The 19128-nt window shown below is 38.7% G+C and overlaps 1 protein-coding gene across 1 annotated transcript in view; it reads right to left on the bottom strand.

Annotated features, from left to right (window-relative positions):
• The window catches only part of SCML2 (Scm polycomb group protein like 2), an 84818-nt gene extending 67247 nt beyond the window's left edge, over positions 1 to 17571 (bottom strand). The window contains exons 1-3 of the mRNA XM_069463463.1: positions 17503 to 17571; positions 7506 to 7551; positions 4574 to 4642 (exon numbers count right to left, since the gene is read on the bottom strand). Coding sequence (XP_069319564.1) covers positions 4574 to 4642; positions 7506 to 7527 — 91 coding nt within the window. The 5' untranslated portion in view covers positions 7528 to 7551; positions 17503 to 17571. The remainder of the gene's footprint in view (positions 1 to 4573; positions 4643 to 7505; positions 7552 to 17502) is intronic.
• Between the last annotated feature and the right edge of the window lie 1557 nt (positions 17572 to 19128).

The following is a 19128-nucleotide window of genomic DNA, read 5'->3' as shown; positions in this document are numbered from 1 at the left end:
CAACTTCCTGATAATAATGGCTCTGATATAAATTACAATCCAGAGCCTCTCAGTGTAATGAGGACTACAGCTTATTGATTCTAAAAATGTGGATGCTAGAAATAACTAAAAGAATTTTTATAAAGTAATAGCAGAGTCTGTTTATCTGTCTCTAATATAAATTTACTCAAGAAATGTGTTTTCACCATTTCATCCCATTTATGTGAAAGTGCTTCTTTGTTTTTCATGGGGAGCTAAAGGTATTTAGGTGTTATGGTCTAAATAGCACTTCACTCCTGCGCTGCTCTACGGAAATAAAAAATCTGAGAACCAGAGTAGTTTCTCAATGGGCTATGAGATCTACATTCAGAGTGTCAAGAAGACGGTGGTGGAACAAAGCCATTAACCAGTTGTCAGTACAGTCACTGATACAAATTATTTTAGTGATCTACATTTTCTACAAACTCTTATTGTCCTTTCTCACTTAGTCTTCATGATATATTATAATGCTAAAGGAGAAGATCAGAAAGTGGAGTACATTGCTTGGTCTGAACACTTCAATTCACTCTGCCAGCCAGCCTTGTCAAGACACTGAGAAAAAGACTTGACAGTAGTACTGAAGGTACCATTAATTCATATGAAATTTATTCTCATCAACCATGAGGTTTTTCTACATATTTGTTAAGTTTTCTCCCTATAAAAATATTGGGGTTGACAGTTCTCATCTTGGGGTTAATCTACATTACCAGCTTCTTATATCCTTCAAAGGATATTACTCTTACATTTACAAATAAACTCCCTCCACTCAAAAAAACTAGAGTGCTGATAAATATTTAACAACTAGCTTTCTGGAAAATACAACAAAAAACCTGAGTGATAGTGTTTACAGATTTCTGTGGTGTAAATACTACCACCACAGCTGACTGCAAGGTGAAGCCATCAACCACGAAGTTAGGAAGAAATAGGCACAATTGGCTGTCCTAAGCTGATCTGAACCAGCTTCAGTGTACCACCATTAAGTATGTAAGTATTTATATGTTTATGTATACATGTTATATACGGTATTAAACATGTCTTACATAATATTCTGCATCTTGGTTTTTTTTTAACTTAACAATAAATACAAGAGATTGTTTCGTTAAAAAAATACTAGATTTGATTCTGCTTCTAGATGATCTGAAGCAAGCACTACCCACAGTGTTGAAAGTCATGCATCAGAATGCCAAGAATATGGGCTTTGGAGTCAGACCTGCTTGTCTCATTTCTAGTGTGGCCCTACTTCTTATTAGCTCTGTGACCCTGAGCAAGTCATTTCACTTTTTCAGCCTCAGTTCCTTCATCTATAAAATGGGAAAAGTAATATATATGGCACTAAGTATTCTGAGAATTAACTAAAATAGAATATATGTAAGTCACTCAATAAATGATGTATTATAAAACTAAACGTTATAGTTTTACCTAAATCTATGAATACTGGATAGCTTTGTCAAAAGTGAAAAACTGAGATCCATGGCTCCAAAATTAAACTGAACAGATGTTTCAGTGACCACCCCTCTCAGCACCAACCTGACAATCAGGAGACCCAAGGTTCTAACTGAATGAAGCTCTACCACCATATGATCTTAGAGAGCATTACAAAAGAACAGAACAAAACACGAATGGGGAAAAAAAAATCTGACTAGGATTGTCATTAAGGAGCTGACACCCCAGAGGAAAGGACTGTAAGCTGAAAACCATGGGAAACTAAAACCATTTCACATTTATACCCCAAAGAACAACACTCTTCCTTAAACCAGTGACATCTGTAAAACTTTTCAATGATATTGAAAATACTTAATCCATCTCCCTAACACAAATTTTTTAAAATATTATATCACCATTTCTATCTGAATGAGCTATAATTTGAGTTAACAAATCCTTATTACTAGTGCTCTGTAGTATGATCATTTTCTATCAAATTGCTAATGGCCATATGTAACATTTGCCATTTGGAGCTTTAATTTTTTTGTTTTTTCATAAGGCAAAATTTTTAGTTTGCCTCGATAAAACTGATCTTAGCTGCCCATGTGCTGAGACCCTATCAATAACATAGGGGAAACACACATAGCTCCAGGCTTTACTAATTTAGATTTGAAACATCTATATCAATACCACGGGTGGAACGTCCAACCAAAGCCAAAGTAGTCGGAAAGTTTTAGCTAAGCCTGAGGTCCCAGTCTGCCTCTGCATCATATCCTCACTGACAGATTCGGGGAGAGGGTATTCTCTCGCTCAGAAAAGAGGCCCAGGTGTAAATACATAACCTTGTGATCTCACTGTTGTTCGCACATGCCCATGGTCCCTCTTCTTGTTTGAGTTGTACTCTATTCTACACATTAGCTCCAACACCTTTTAGCACTAGATATAATCTATATGAGCCTCCCTGGACTTCTCCAGAGTAAATCAGAATCGTCTTCCACCAGTGCTAGGCTTGGGTTCATAAGCTATGTGAAGATGGGCAAAATATCTGAAGCTTCTCAGCTGAATGATCAATAGCCACTACTTCGAAGTGTGTGTGTATATATATATTTTGGAGACAGTCTTGTTCTGTTGCCCCGGCTAGAGTGCAGTGGTGTCATCGTAACTCACTACAAACCTCAAACTCATGGGCTCAAGTGATTCTCCTGCCTCAGCCTCCCTAGTAGCTGGGACTACGGGCACGTACCACCACAGCTGGCTAATTTTTTCTATTTTTAATAGAGATGGGGTCTCGCTCTTGCTCGGGCTGGTCTCGAACTCCTGAGCTTAAGTGATCCTCACCTCGGCCTCACAGAGTGCTAGGACTACAGGCGCAAGCCACCCCACCCGGCCTACTTCACAGTATTTAACACAACTATAATTAGGCATTACTTTAATGTCTATCTTGCCACCTAAGCTTAAAGAGGGCAGGAATCATGTTTGTCATGTTCATGACTGGATTCCTATAGTAGGTCGTCAGTATGTGCCAGGCACTCTCCTAGGTACTGTATCAGTTAATAAAATAGATTAAAAAATCCTGGCTGTCTTGGAGCTTCTCTTCTAGTAGTTACTCACTGATTTCTAAGATGAGATGTTAGGTTCCAGGCCCTGAGAAACATCTGCGGATAGCTGTCAATTTGATTAAGTAATCTCATTTTTTTAATCAAAGGTTTTGAGAATTTTGAAAAGTTACTAGTTTTTACCTTTAAGTATATACTTTAACTTATTTATATGAAATATCCAGAATAGGCAAATCTATAGAGACAGACAGAAAGTAGATCAGTGGTCACCTAAAGCTGGGGGAGGGGAGGTTTTGGGGGGGAAATGAGGAGTGACTGCTAATAGGTACAGGGTTTCTTTTTAGGGGGATGAAAATGTCCTAAAATTGATTGGGGTGATGGTTGCCCAACTCTCTGAACATACTGAAAACCACCGAATTGTACACTTTAATTGGGTGAATTGTATGATAAGTGAATTACATCTCAGTAAACCTTTTATATTTAAAAAAAACAGATGGAGAAGAATTTGTGAGGATGAGAAAGAACATTCTAACTTAATAGCTTCTAATTCTTCAGAGGGTTTGGGGGATTGGAGGGAAGAGGTGAAGAACAAATAAGGCCAGTGGGAAAGGGAGCTAACTAAGGGAGCACTATGGACCCAGCTACAGTGAGAAGCAACAATTTCATGGGGATTACCTCTATAGGAACATAAATTCACGGGGTGAACTGCTCCAGGATTGGGGCTGGCAGGGCTGGTACAAGAGAAAGACAAGGGACAAGAAATCGCTGGAAATTGCTGGTAAAACAAAAGTTTGCTGTGGTATTTTTTTCATGCCTTTTGTGTACATATGACTTTTCTCATTTTCCTTAAAAGCAGGCCAATGTGTCAGACTCTATCTCCGAAGTGTCTCTAATGCAATGTTCTATACATGCTGTTCACAATAAGGAACTTAAACATGAATAATAATTCAGGGTTAATAAAGTTAACATTTACTGAACATTTGCTATATGCCTAGGCATTATATAAGGTGATTCACATTCATTTTCTTTATTTAATTCCAATAGTACCACGAGGTAAGTACTATTATTATCCCTGTGCTACAGAGAAGAAAAAAAAGAGTCTGAGAGACATTGAGTAATTTGCCCAAGGTCACACAGCCAGTAAGAAGTGAGGCCAGAATTCTAGAACAGATCTATCAGAACCCCCAATGCCTAAGCTTGTTACCACTGAACTGTCTTTTGACCATGAAAAAAAGGACTTTCACATTGACTCTAATGTTAAAAGGGTTTTTAATAATAATTAAATTATTTTAAATTGGTAATACATGGTAACTAATAACTAGAGACCTATAATTTGGCAAAATTTGCACTGAAATCCACAAAGTTATCTTTTTACTTAATCCATACCAATTTATCTCTAAGTAAAACCAAAGTAAATTTTTCAAAATAAAACACAATTTTTTGACCTTTCTTATTATTTAGATTTTATACGTACAGTTTACTGTACATAGACTGTATCAAAGACAGTAAGAAAAGAGTTCATTTTAACACTGAGTGAGAAAGAAAACTATGTTGTATCAAACTACTTTAAAACCTACCCTTTTTCACAGAAGATGTGCTTGAATGAGGAGTTTTCGCTTGATTCTCCTTCTTGACATTCATTGAACCTAATAAAAAAGAAAATAGCAATATTGGGATGCCACAGCAATAGCATGAAAGAGTACTTTGAAAAACTATAAACTAAAGCTATTTTTAACAGGAGCCAGTTTTAATTTTATAATATCCTTATTTTCTATCTAGGACTCAGTTTCTAATATACTATGGACTTCATAATTTGCTCATTTATTTTATTTATCATATATCTCATTCTAGTTAAAAGAAATCTCCAAAAGGGTAGGGATTTATTTATTTAGTCTGTCTTGCTTACTGCTGTATTCTCAAGTGCTTAGTATAGCACCTGGCATGCAGAACACCCTCAAGCATTTGTTAAATGAATACATCAATAAACCAAAATGAGCTGATATTTATGATGTTTAAATTGATATGTCCTAGAAATAAAATAGATGCTTTTTAGAGTTCCAAACATAACAAGGAAGCTAGAATACAATGTAATTCAATGGGCCAGGCAGAGTTTTTTCTTGGTGCTAAAGAGTTTAAATAACAGAGGACCTTGTGACCTCACCAAATCTAAATCCACATATATCACTGTATGTATCTCTAAATGGACTTGTTTTTTTTTTTTTTTTTTTTTTTTTGAGACAGAGTCTCACTCTGTTGCCCGGGCTAGAGTGAGTGCCGTGGCGTCAGTCTAGCTCACAGCAACCTCAAACTCCTGGGCTTAAGCGATCCTACTGCCTCAGCCTCCCGAGTAGCTGGGACTACAGGCATGCGCCACCATGCCCGGCTAATTTTTTGTATATATATATTTTAGTTGTCCATATAATTTCTTTCTATTTTTAGTAGAGACGGGGTCTCACTCTTGCTCAGGCTGGTCTTGAACTCCTGACCTCGAGCGATCCACCCGCCTCGGCCTCCCAGAGTGCTAGGATTACAGGCGTAAGCCACTGCGCCCGGCCTAAATGGACTTGTTTTTTTGAAAATTAAGCATAATACTTTTATTACATCTAAAAATTAACTATAATTCCTTAGTATCATCAAATAACCAATGTTCATAGTTTCCCATTTGTCTTAATTATTTTAAATGTGTCTGTCTGAATCAGGACCCAAATAAATTCTACACATAGCAATGGTTGATATGTCCCTTATGTCTCTTTTTTTTCGAGACAGGGTCTCGCTCTGTTGCCTAGGCTAGTATGCAGTAGCATCATCATAGCTCACTACAACCTCAAACTCTTGGGCTCAAGCGATCCTCCTGCCTCAGCCTCCCAAGTAGCTGGGACTAAAGAAGCGTGCTAGCACACCTGGCTAACTTTACTATTTTTTGTAGATATGGGGTCTCCCTATGTTGCTCAGGTTGGTCTTGAACTCTTGGCCTCAGGCGATCCTCGCACCTCAGCCTCCCAAAGTGCTGGACAGGCGTGAGCCACTGCACCCAGTCTCTTATGTCTCTTTTAATCTATAGGCTCCTCGCCCTCCTCCTATTTTTTTTTTCCTTCCCCTTACAATATTTTTGCTGATAATATCAGTTAGTTAGTCCTTTTAGAATTTTCTAGTCTGGATTTTGGTGACTCTTCCCATAGTACTGGGTTCCTCTGGCTCTTATATTTTCTCTAAATTGGCATTAGTATTTAAATCCAGAAGAGTTTAATCAGATTCAAGTTTGGCTTTTGGGGGGAGGGGAGAGGATAAGATGACTTCATAAGCGGTTTTGTGTATTTCTCACAGGAAGCTCCTAATATTTATCTCTCTTTTTGTGATGTGAACAGTCATGATGGCTATTTCCTAGATCCATTAGTTTATTAGTGATTGCAAGATGGAGGTATTCTAATTCCATCAATCTTTATTAACTAGAAAACTTCTATAGAGAGAAATCTCCCCTCTTTGACCATTCAGTTAGCCCAAGGTACAGATCACACAGGAATGTCACAATCAATGCTTTATTCTTTTCCTTTATTTTCTGGTTTTCAAGATGATGAGTTGGATCTCTAGCCTTCTCCACATATGACAAATAAGTTTTGTTTTGGTTTTTAGTATCATTAAGAACTCATGGATTTAAACATACTTGGTATGTTTCCATCCATTGCTGTTTTGTCCTTATTGAAGCTTTAATTGTCAGGTGACAAGCTTCTTAAAGAAGGATCTAAGAATAATGCCATTCAAAGTAACAGATCTACCTACTATTTATGACTGAATAACTCTTCAAGATATGTGAACACTTGAGAGGGATATATGAGCTGCTTTCTATTTAAATGATGCAGGTGGTATAAAGAAAGTATACATTTATATTTACTAAATAGTTCTACAGTAAGATCTTCTAATAGGAAATAAAGTGAAACTGTAAAGGCACGCTTACTTAGATTCTAGAGAAGCTAAGAGTCTAGTTATAGAGACTATACTAAACTAATATACTTAACAAAATTAGAGAACAGAAGACAGCATTCAGCCAGAGGAGAAGTCATGAAAAATACAGGAGTTGAAGGAGGAGCAGGATTTAGGAAGGTAAATGTGTGAAGAATGTATTATGGGGAGGAAAATACAATATGAAGCCAAGTGCAAGTGAGTGTGGCATAGTCGTGGGACAGTGAGCAGACTTCTAGAGCAAGACAGGATGAAGCATTTTTTTAATCACTTATATTAGAGTTAGATTTGGATTCTAATCTTGGCTTTGTCACAGATTGTTGTATGACCTGTTCATTTAATCTCCCTGAGTTTGTTTTCTCATTTATAAAACTAGGAAGGAACAATAAGACTACCTTTAGTAGTTATTCAGTTCTAAAATTCCAATTCTAAGCACATAGAATTTCCTATAACTTTATTTTTCAAAAGGCTTTATAAGTTCACTGTACCAGAAGATGTTCATTCCAGACAAATAACTAAAAACATTATCACCTTTAGGCAAGTAAATCTTACCTTCATTCACTGTTCGTCCCATGGTATCCCTTTCTGATGTTCTTTCCTACAAGGAGAAAAATCAATTAATATCTCCTTTTAGCATAATACATTTCTGAAAGATAGTAGTCTTTAGAAATCAGTTATAGGATCAGATCATTTCAATAACCTTGCCATGAATAAAAATAAGATTAGTAGTTACCTGGGGCTGGGGGAGGAGGGAATAAGGAGTGACTGCTAATGGGCACAGGCTAATGGGGTTTCCTTTTTGGTGTGTTACATGGGAGAGAAAATTTTGGTGTAAAAAAAAAATTAAAAACTTTTTTTTGTTTTTTGGCCAGCATAAAGAAGTTGCTTCACTAAATGCATATTAGGAGCAACTCCACTGCATGAAAAAACATATTCAAATATAAGTCAGCCAAAAAAGAAAAAGGTTAGTACTATCTTATAGTGTTTGACATTGAGATTTCCTTTACCAAAATACTACAGTTACACTAAACCTAGCACTTTTATCTAAAAGCATTAAACAAGCATGGACAATCTGAAATCTTTTACAAAAGATTTGTTTTGCAGATTGTATTTTGTTGCAGAATTAAGAGCTGATAGAGCAATAAAGGCTTTGAAAAGTCTTACTTGCTTTAAACCATTTTCTCAATGATTAAATAATGTAAACAGTGATTAATAGAATTATTAAGCCTAAAACTCCCATTGTTCTTATCTAATTCTGAGGAAAATTCTACAATTTGCTGAGAAAATAGTTTTAAAGGAATATTTAGCAAATTAATGGGTCTACAATTATAAGATTATAGGGCCCTTCCATTATTCATTTGTTTTCTGGGTTTTTTATTTGTTTAGCTGGAGGTTTTTTTCCTTTTCCTTCTTTTTCTTTTTCCCTTCCTCTTTTTGCTTTGCTTTGTTTTGTTTTTAAGATACGGTAAGTTACAACTTGAGTTTCTAATTAGGGACCACTACCTGAAGAGTCAATAAAGGTAAACATTTTGACAAGAATAGGAACTAGGCCGGGCGTGGTGGCTCACGCCTGTAATCCTAGCACTCTGGGAGGCCGAGGTGGGCGGATCGTTTGAGCTCAGGAGTTCGAGACCAGCCTGAGCAAGAGCGAGACCCCACCTCTACTAAAAATAGAAAGAAATTATATGGACAGCTAAAAATATATATAGAAAAAATTAGCCGGGCATGGTGGCGCATGCCTGTAGTCCCAGCTACTCGGGAGGCTGAGACAGGAGGATCGCTTGAGCTCAGGAGTTTGAGGTTGCTGTGAGCTAGGCTGACGCCACGGCACTCACTCTAGCCTGGGCAACAGAGTGAGACTCTGTCTCAAAAAAAAAAAAAAAGAATAGGAACTAAACAAGTCTGACAGCAAGAAATCTCCCCGGGCCCTTTTCAACTTTAAGCCATTGGTCAGATGTTATAAAATGAACGCAATCATAGAATTTCAACTTCAGAGAGCATAAGAATCAATAAAATAAAGATGTTATGCTGAAAAAAAATAAATCTGTTCCCATACCAACAACAAGGTTTGCTGCCATATTTCGCAGACACAACTCCTAAGGAGGGAGTAATGTCCAAACTTGAGCATTTATAGTATCATTAGATTTGTTCACTGAACTTCCCATTTGGGAGCTATTAAAATCCACATTTTTTAGAAGAGTATTGTGCTTATAAAGGAATTTGACCTTAAATAGTGACAACATCCAAATTTTTGTCAGTATATTAAAGATTCTCACCTATATTATATGTTTGCCAGACTGACTAAACTTTTCCTGATGACCAAGGTTATAGTAATATCAATGATAACATCCATAATATGGAGAAAAGAGTTGCTGGCATACCGCACTTACTGCTATCTTTCCTCTTCTCCTGTAACTGCTTTCCAAGGTCCCAATTACCTTCCAGACATTAAACCCTATTTCAGTGTTTCAATCGTCACTTTCCTTGACACTTCAGGAGCCCTTTGTGAAAGGTCACCCCTCATTCCAGATACCTCTCCTCTCTCAACCTAAGGTATGTGTTATTTCCTGGTTGTCCTTCTGTCCTAGCCATGATCATCCCTTACTCAGTCTCTTTCTCTAGATTCTAGAATCTCATTCTAGTCCATGGTTGATGCAATGCCCCTATGCAGATGACTGCTACATTAGCATCCCTAGAGCCAACCTCTCTCCAAAATTTCTAGTCTAGCCAACTGAACATCAGTCTGAATGCTTCACAACCACCTCAAATACTGTATATTTTGAAAGCCAAACTTTTACCATCTAAAATGGGCTCCTGTTTCTCTGTTTCCTATTTTAATAGGCATTTCAAACTCCCATCTTTCTCAGTCAGAAGTCATCTTTGACTCCCCTCTTCCTTTATCCAAAAACCTTTTTTTTAAAAAAAAAAAAGATGGGGTCTCACTGTGTTGCCCAGGCTAACCTAGAACTCCTGGGCTTAAGTGATCCTCCCACATCAGCCTCAGCCTCCCAAGTAGCTGGGACTAAAGGTATGTGCCACCGTACCTGGCTGTCCAACATCTTATCAGTTACCAAGTTCTGTTGATTCCTCAGTATCAGAAATCTGGTAGTGAAAGAAAAATGATTTAAGCCAAGGCTTGTCAGACACCGAAAGACAAGGCTCCAATACACTGTGCATTCTTTGAAAGGGAGAAATAAGGAGATATTGTAATACACCAGGCACCCTAGACAGGATGGATCCATGAGGGCAGTGGAAAATAAAAGTTATGGTCCTAGAGATCTAAGGATGGTGGTGTTGCCAGTGGCAATATTAATACTAAGAGCTCTCACTCACTGAGTTCTTGCTAAAAGTCTGGTACCCTACTAAGGCCTTTATATACCTATTTTCTTATCTAAAGCCTATTACAAGCCTGTAGGGTAGATACTATTATTAATGCCCATTTGAAAGTTAAGGATATTGAGGCTCAAAGACCTGCCCAAGATCACCTAGCTAGATTTGAACCTAGGTCTGTTAATGCTTATCCATTATGCTAAAATTGCCTCTGTTGTGTTTTACCTGTGTGCATGCCTTTTCTCCCCTGCTACACAATAAGCTCCTGGGGGCAGTATCTCGTCCGGTTCATCTTTGTATCCCCCAGAATAACTATAGGGTCTATCACATACTAGGGTCCCCGAAATGTTTGCTGAATGGTAAACAAAATCTGTTGTGCTATAGGCTACTTATATTTAAAGCATATAGTACCAGAACATTGTGGTTTTTAAAAAAATTTTGATGAGTCTGATCCTTCTTGCAATATGAAATGTGCTATCTTAATTTACACACAAGTCTAAGTCAATGCGCCAAGGAGAAAATTCTGTGAGATCTGAGACAATCCCCCACCCCCACTATCTCCCTCCTTCCCAACAGCTGATTGACATTTATTTTTTTACTCTGAATTTGATCTCTTTCCAGGATGTTTGAGGTCTCAAAAAGACAGGCCCCAGTATAAATGGGGTACTATTATAGGTATTTTTTTTCAGGGAGAGGAACTACTAGGATTTATATGCTGTACCAGAATTCAGTTTATAAATTCCAATTACATAACAGGTAGAACTAAAACGCATGTTTTAGACCAATATTCACAAAAAAAAAAGGGGGGAAAGATACAGTCAGTACTCACAAAATAATCTATTACAAAAATGTTTCATCACATCCCTTTAAATATATCAAGAGCATAAGAAGTTTCAAGGCTAAGAGAGGTTCACAAATATGTTTGCTGGTATTTTAAAGAAAATGTTGAAATAAGTGATGGAAGTTATACATACAATTAACCAGAGATTAATGAAATAGCACAGGTAGAAAGGGTTTTTCTTTCCTTTTTTGATCTATCTTGTTATAAAGACACTGTTTTAAGACTTGAACAACAAACAAAAAAGCCCTTCTTTACTGTCCAGTCAATATGTAACAGGGAAGGTCTGAGCTAACTGCGTAACACAACATCTTTAAATTTTTCATTTTGACTTAAAAATAATTTTTTCTGGTTTCAAGAAATACTTCACATTTATGCCTAAATGCAAAAACATATTGATTTAATTAAAATAGACTGTAGTTATTGTTTTTCTTTGACAGAGAGAAAAAAACTCCCTCTTTTAACTAAGATTTTGCTTCTGGTAATGGTGATTACCCTAATACAGGATAGAAAAAGTACATATCCACTGTATCATATACAACTTGTTGAACTGGACCTGATACATCACTTTAAGATTTCACAAGTATCTACTCAATCTGCTCAAGTAAATAATAAAACATCCCATTTTCTGACATATTTATAAAAGTAATCAGAAAAAAACTACATGCTAATGTTGTAATTACATTTAAAATTCCATCTCTGAATTATGACTAATCAATATTAAGAAAGAATATTTCACATTTCTGGGATCTATTAAAAAAAAAGAACATTTCTGGTAGCAAGGATTCATCAAATGAAGTCTTCTGGAGGAAATTAAGGTTTCCAGAAGAGCGATTTTCATTATGCTTTAGTAAAACCTACTCCAACAAATTAGAAATTAATCTTTTTCTGTGTCAAAGCAAACCCAAGAAGACTTAAGTATTTTCAAGAATTTTTAAGTTAGCTAAAAAGTCATAACCTACAAGTTAAAATAATCACTTGCTATTTTAATTATGCAAAACCTATGTATTTAGTTAAAAAGTATGTTAGTCAGAAAACAGATAAATGAAAGACAAATCAAGGGTTGCCAAAAATCCCAGTTTATAGTTGTAAAGTCCTAAGGTTTTAAAGAATAGCCACAGGCTAATTGCCCAAAGACCTGCTGCCCACTGACATTTGTGGAGGACTAGAGTTAATGGCAGGGCATGTCAATTTACTAGAGGCAGCTCATGGTGCGACATTTTGACAAAAGAACTGGATCAGGTTACAGCCTGTTCCTATTATCACCACAGTCTAGATTTATGGTTTCTAACACTGGCCCTACAAGAAATAATGGAAATGATGACAACAATCCCCACTAGACAACAGACTGCAGAAAAGCATGTAATAAACCACAGTCTGAAGTGACCAGAAAACTAAACATCCCTGAGAATACTTCAAACGTGAAGCAGGTGTCAGCAAATTAGCCATTTAAATATTTCTACAACTTCTCAGAATTTCAACACAAAAAAACCTCAAATCAGTTTCTAAAGTAATCTAAAACCAAGCAACATAGTAAATGTACTTATCATTACTGAGTATTATATCTTAATTCTTTTAATGACCTAAGATGCTGCATTTCATTTGAACAGATTTACAAAACTCTTCCAAGTTAGTTAAAAATTAATACTGATTATATTACTTTTAAAATAACATTAAAGCTTATCAAAAATGTTCCAAATAATACTTTTTCAAATCTTTCAAAAAAAAATAGACACCAGTTTCACAGCAAAGGGGCACATGTAGAAATGAAGAGAAGAAACACATCTGAATCAGTGTTTAGTTTGAAATATATATAAGCAAATCGTAAACCAGCTAAAACTGATGAAAGGTAGGAAAAGTGACCAAATGTTAACCAAAAAAAAAGGACTTTGTCAATATGTAACTTAAAAAAACTGTCAAGGCTACATGGTACATACCAAACAAATGGAGCTGTTTATGTCTGGAATTCAGCACTGGTTAATCCTTACGAGAAACAGGTTGAGAAAAATTGAGTATGTATTCCAAAGACAAGCAAAGAGAGCCTCACCAACTTTTCCCGGAGGAAAGAAAGCATCATCAAGGTATGCCCTAGAATTGCAATATATCTGTCTCTTCTGAAGTTTACAATGGCACATTACCACAAAAGGTGGGCACTCTCTTTCCGGCTCTTACAACAATTTGCTCCTATAAACTTAGGAAGGGGCAGAGCCACAGCCATAAACGCAGGTCACAAGTAGTAGGTAGTCAAATGCTATCTCCAAATGTTTCCCAGGTCTTTACTCACACAAAGACCCAATAAGCCTATTCTATTTTTTTTAACTCTTTAAATAAGCAATTCATCTAGTCTAGGTCAGATTATCATGAAATTTAAGAACACTACTATCATATAAACTACCATAGGAGCTTCAATATTTTACTTTTCACGCAATAAGATATCCCCCATTTCTTAAGTTAAAAACTTTCCATCACATGCACAAAAAGTGAAATTAAGAGAAAGGTTTAGGAACTTATGTTTAGTAGAAGTCACTTAGCATAAAAACCAGCAGTATTATTATTTCTAAGGTTGCCAAGGTGTACTTTTATTAGACAACATAAAGACAAAATAAGCAAAAATGCCTTACTCACAAAAACCAAAGAACATATGCACATTTCAAAGCTTAGATGGTTTCTGAAATTTTCTCAAGTTATCCCACTTTAAGAACCACCACTTCTGCTATCTTTTAATGAATGAGATGTTACCACTATAGACAGTAAAGCCATTTCTGTGCTTAGAGTAACCAAAGCCTAAGCCAGTTAAAGCCTGGAAAACATACTTACCACTAAATTATACCAGTATTTATATAATGGTATAAATTAATTATACCATTTTAACCTAAGATAAGCAGCAGTGGTTTCTTTCCTCTATTTCCCCAAGACAAAGGGATCATGAATATTAAGCCCCAAAACCAACGAAGGGTAAAAACTCTTTCTTTCAAAATCACCAATATTTGTCACTTTCAAAATTTCCAAGTTTTTTATTCCTGGAATCAGCGATCACTTCAAATTTTAAAATAATTACATAGTAATTCTCAGATATTAATAATAGTTCTAAAATTCTTAGGGGTGCTTGATTTGCCCACTCCAAATCACAAAACACATTCTGGCAATGCAGACCAATCTTCACCTCACAGCTCTAAAGCTCACTTTTTTCTTATCTTGTATATCCTAAAAACCAGGAATATGACTATTAGAAGACAGTGAGATACCCCCAGGGAGGAAAGCTAATAGAGAAGATGACCTCAGATTTCCATTCACAACTGGAATGAGAACAAAGCTGGCATAAAGGGGAAAAAGACGGCAAAGTAACCTGGCAAAAAAAAAAAAGGACTAGAGGTGACTAATAACTAAAATAGCAGAGGATCCTTTGCATCTCCCAGTGTTCCAGTTACTATAGTTAAAACACTCATTTCTATTAACCCAAAGAGAGGGGTAGTAAAATATTCAAGTGAAAATTTCCTCTCCCACCCCCAAGAACTCAAACTAAAATTGGGATTTGGATCTTCTTTAAATGGAACAAGAGGCTACATCATTTTCATTCAGAAGACTCAGTAGTTACTCAGCCTTTTCAAAGCACTTTACCATCATCAATTATTTCTCAGTGAGACAGTGAAGATTACCCTGACCATTTTACTGATGCGGAAACAGACACCAACAGCAAAGGGAACAGGGGCAGGAAGAGGGGTGATAGGAAGCATCTGGGAGGAACAGGCAGGCAGCTAAAAAGGAACAAGCCCAAAAGAAAATGAGAGTCACATCTGGCTTATAGCTGACCATCATAACCCTTGTTATTTTTGAGCTCAGAGAAATTTCTGAAATATTTTGAAAAAAGAAAGTGCTTTAAAATGTCAGTTTAAATCTAATTACAGTCTAAACTACTTGGTCATAGAAGTTGCTTAGCATTAAAAAATACCCAATCTCCAGAGCACATACTGATTTCAGTTTATACCAGCAACTCATTTTTTCCCCTCAAGACTAACCAGTATGTTATCTATTGACCCAGAAAATAATCTCATAATAATGTAGAGTTTTACATAATCATAACAAAAAAGACACAAAGTTAATATCCCATAAGTCAGAAATAATTTGCAGTTACAACCCAGAATTTTGTTTAGAGAATTATGACAAAAATATTCCTTGAATTTGCCCTTTAAATAAAAGGAATACTTGTTCTACATTCACATTGATTATCTTAGCTATAACCTTGAAATTTCCAGGAATAAACTACTGGTGGGAAGTCTTAAACATCCAGAAACTAGCACACATAGTAGGCTCTGAATAAACGTACACTGAACTCCATACTAAAGATAGCACAGGTGCTTAATAAAGATGTGTTAATTGAACCATAAATCCAAAGGACCAACAGTCTCAAGAGAAAAACTAATAACACCTCTTTAAGATTGACTCCAATGTTCTTTGTACATATCATGATACAATCAACTTCAAAGCATCCTCATGCATAATGCAGTAGTTATATTAATCTTTTTTTTCCAAACTATCAATTCCAAAACAAATCAGGTTCTCTGGGAAACAGGTATACACCCCGAAAAAGCTCATAAGGTTGCATGATATAAAGTGTATTCAAAAAACTTCAAAGACATTTTAAATGGTGTTTGACCAAATTTTTTTTAAATCCTATCAAACTGTTTTAAAAGTTATGGATAAAGCTATAGCAGAACAAACACAAGGCATTAGGTGAGTATTTATAAACTCCTTTCTCAAAATCCCAATTGGACTCATTTCCAAAAGCATACTTTTACATTCCTCCCATTAAATATACAAAACCACAAACAGCCTGAAAGAATATTCACCATTGGAAATACATTATTTAATGAGTAATTAAGAAAAAAATGGCAAGGAAGACAAAATAGTCATTATCGAAAAACATTCCCAAGTACTGTTATTGAAAAGAATATGCATTTATGAACTACTGTTATAATACAATTGCTTATCATAGGAAGTTATACTCCATAAATGTACATCTTAAAATACTCTTCCCTCAAAACAGAAGTATAATAGCTCTGGAGGGCATTAAAAATGCAGCAACATCTGCACTTGCTTCAGGAAAAAAAAAATCTCTAATAAATTTGTAAATCATATGATCATAAGCAAGTTACTGACGTTCCCTGCCTCAGTTTCCCCCTACTAACCAATCCATTCACGTTCTCTAGAGATGTTCTAAAGTCACCCCACAGTCAAGTCATAAACGTTAACCTTCACATTCTTTAAATAAGAGGCAAATTTTAGCTGTAATTACACTTTGTGATAACAAATGTTTAACAACGTTTTTCAAGAAATCACTAGTCTTAAATGGCAACCTGGTAAGCAAATACCTGAGCTGCTCAAACACTGGGGGCGGGGGCGGGGGCGGGGGCCGGCGGGAAGAAGGCGAATTACAGTTCCGCCCGAAGCTATGTGTAACCTCAAGGCGCAAAATCAATGGAATTCGCCTACACGCGTTCTCCCTCTGGCTCTTCACACTTGGATAGAGCGCAAGCACTATCCAGGTGAAAAAAGCCAGAAAGATAAGGAACCATTTCGGGGCTGTTTCTAAATGAAGGCAGCAATGGTCCGGAGACTCAGGCCTCGAGGGCGCAGCGACTGCAGCTGCCTCCTGGCCCCTCTGGAGACTTGGAGCCCCCTGCCCCCCCCCTCGCCGCGCCCTCCGGTCCCGGTTCGCCCCGAGGGCTAGCCACCGGCGCCCTCAGCCCCCGCTAGGAGGCCCGCGGAGCGCACCTGGTACCGGGACCCGCGCCCGCCGTCCCGCCACAGGCGCATCCTTCCGGGCTGCCGTTTCCCTCCCAAACTCCAAAAGTTACCTCACAAGTCCCCGGAAGACGCCCGGGCCCGTCTCAACCCAGACCACGCAAAGTCATCCCTGTTCCTCAGTCCCGCCGCCCACCCGCAACGCCCCCGGGCCCCAGGCTAGCCCTACCCACGCGGGGAACTCCCCGGGAGGACAGGGCGCTGTCCGCACTGCCCGTGAGGTAACGGTTAGAGGACCGCGGCCGGCGCCGGAACGCCGCGGGCGGCATGGGCCCGCGGCCGACGAAGGGGCCCCGGGGGAGCGTGAGGGGAGGCGCGAGAGGGACTGAGGGGAGTCCGCGGAGGGCGCTACTTGCGGGGAAAAATCCGTGGCCTCAAGGGTGAGGTCGCCGGAGATGGGCGACGAGGGTGCGGGGCCGACCTGAGGCGGGACCCGGCTGGGCGGTGAGGGGGCGTTCCTCGCGAGGGACGCGCCGCCAAGGGTTTCCTCCCCGCCTGCCCGCCCACGGACAACGGTCAGGGCCCGGATGCCACAGCTCCGTCTCCCCGCTCCTTACGGGTCCCGCAGTCACCACGCACCTCGGGTCTTGTAGGCGAAAGCAACGAAATTCTGTCACGCTGGTCCCGCGAGCCGGCACCGAGCTTCACACCGCCGCCGCCATGTTTGAGAAGCCGCGCGCGGAGCCGCGCATGCCCCGCAACCGCCACCGCCGCCCCGCCCCCCCGGTCCGCGTGCCCTGCGGTTGCCGCGTGCACGCCCTATGACCGCCGCCGCGTGCGGGGCCCGAGCCGGGGGCTTGGCAGACTGCCTGCACGAGCGCGAGCGCCCGCAGTGGCCGACGGTGAGACACTGCGAGCCCGGGAAAGTCTTTGACAGTTTTCCCTCGTCCCCCCAATTCCATGCCAAAAACAAGCCAGTCGTAGCCCATGCACCCAAGGCCGTGGAGAGCTCCTAAGTAGGACCCTTGACAGGTCCGCGTCAAGTTCCATTCCGGGAACTTGCTCGCTTTCGCCATCGCCTTCGACTACTAGCCACCACCCACCCTGGCCATGCACCCAAAAAGCAGGCGCTTCCCTAGGAACTCAAGCAAGTTCGAGGAGCGGGGAAAAAGCAGCTCGTTGCAGCAGCTTGAGCAAAGCCACTCCTTCGCGGGTTGCAGCATATTCCTTGCAACCGGTTTTTTTTTTTTTTTCCATGAGTTTTTGCCACGCATTCCCTTCCCTCCCAACTCTACTTTCTGGATTTAGCAGTTTCTCTAAACCCAGGCTTGAGCTAACGGGACCTAGATTAACCTGCAGAGGAAATCATCTGCTGACTGACTCGGGAGCATCCCCGCCAGTGCATTTTGAGGTCCCATCTGCCGGCTCCCCCTCGTCCCCGGGAGGAGCCCATAGCGCAGGTGGAGGTTGCACCCAAGGGGGTGTAAAAATTGCCTTAAAACAGCCCTCCAATCTCAACACAAAATGCAGCAAGCAGAAAGCCAGAGAAAAACATCCGTTCCTCGTAAGGTTAGGTATAAACTAATTTCAAACTTTTGGTTTAAAAATAAAAATAAATAAAAATAAAAATAATACAATGTGCTATGTTAGCTAAAAGTAAACCATTGGTAGGCCTTCTCTCTCTACAACTCTTTTCCAAAGCTGGGTGTAGGTTTTGCATCCATGATCGCCTTAACTTAGTGTATAGGGCACTTTTAAAATCATAATTTGGAAATCAGAGCCTGAAACTAAAAACAAAAACGACCAAACAAAAAAAATCTGTGGAATATATCCATTTTCTACAGAATAATGTAGAATAAAATTATTTTCATTCACAACTTTTGCAGCATCAAACAAAAGCCAAATTAAAGTGTTTTTATTGTATCTAAACACTGGTGAATGGCACAAAACCAAATTGCTCTGGTTGTTCTTGAATCCTTCAAAAATGGAAAAAATAAATGTTAATGCAAAATTCAAGTAAACTTTAAGGCAAATAGACGAGGCCAATGGTATACAAATATTCAAGAGAGACTTGGTCATATCAATTGTATATAATATATATCACATAGAGAATGTTGAAATGGTCTAAGATGAAGGTTCAAAAATGTTTTTAAAAGTTAGATATCTTCAATGGAAAGAAATTAGAGGTTTAATCTAAACACACCCTTAATATGGGCAACAGCAGAGGTGGGGGACTTAAATTCTTAATTAGTGGCCACTGTCTTT

This window comes from Eulemur rufifrons, chromosome 30, assembly GCF_041146395.1.
Source record: "Eulemur rufifrons isolate Redbay chromosome 30, OSU_ERuf_1, whole genome shotgun sequence".
In the NCBI taxonomy this organism is placed as follows: Eukaryota; Metazoa; Chordata; class Mammalia; order Primates; family Lemuridae; genus Eulemur; species Eulemur rufifrons.
Note: the sequence above shows the minus strand (reverse complement) of the source record. Positions and strands in the feature narration are given on the sequence as shown.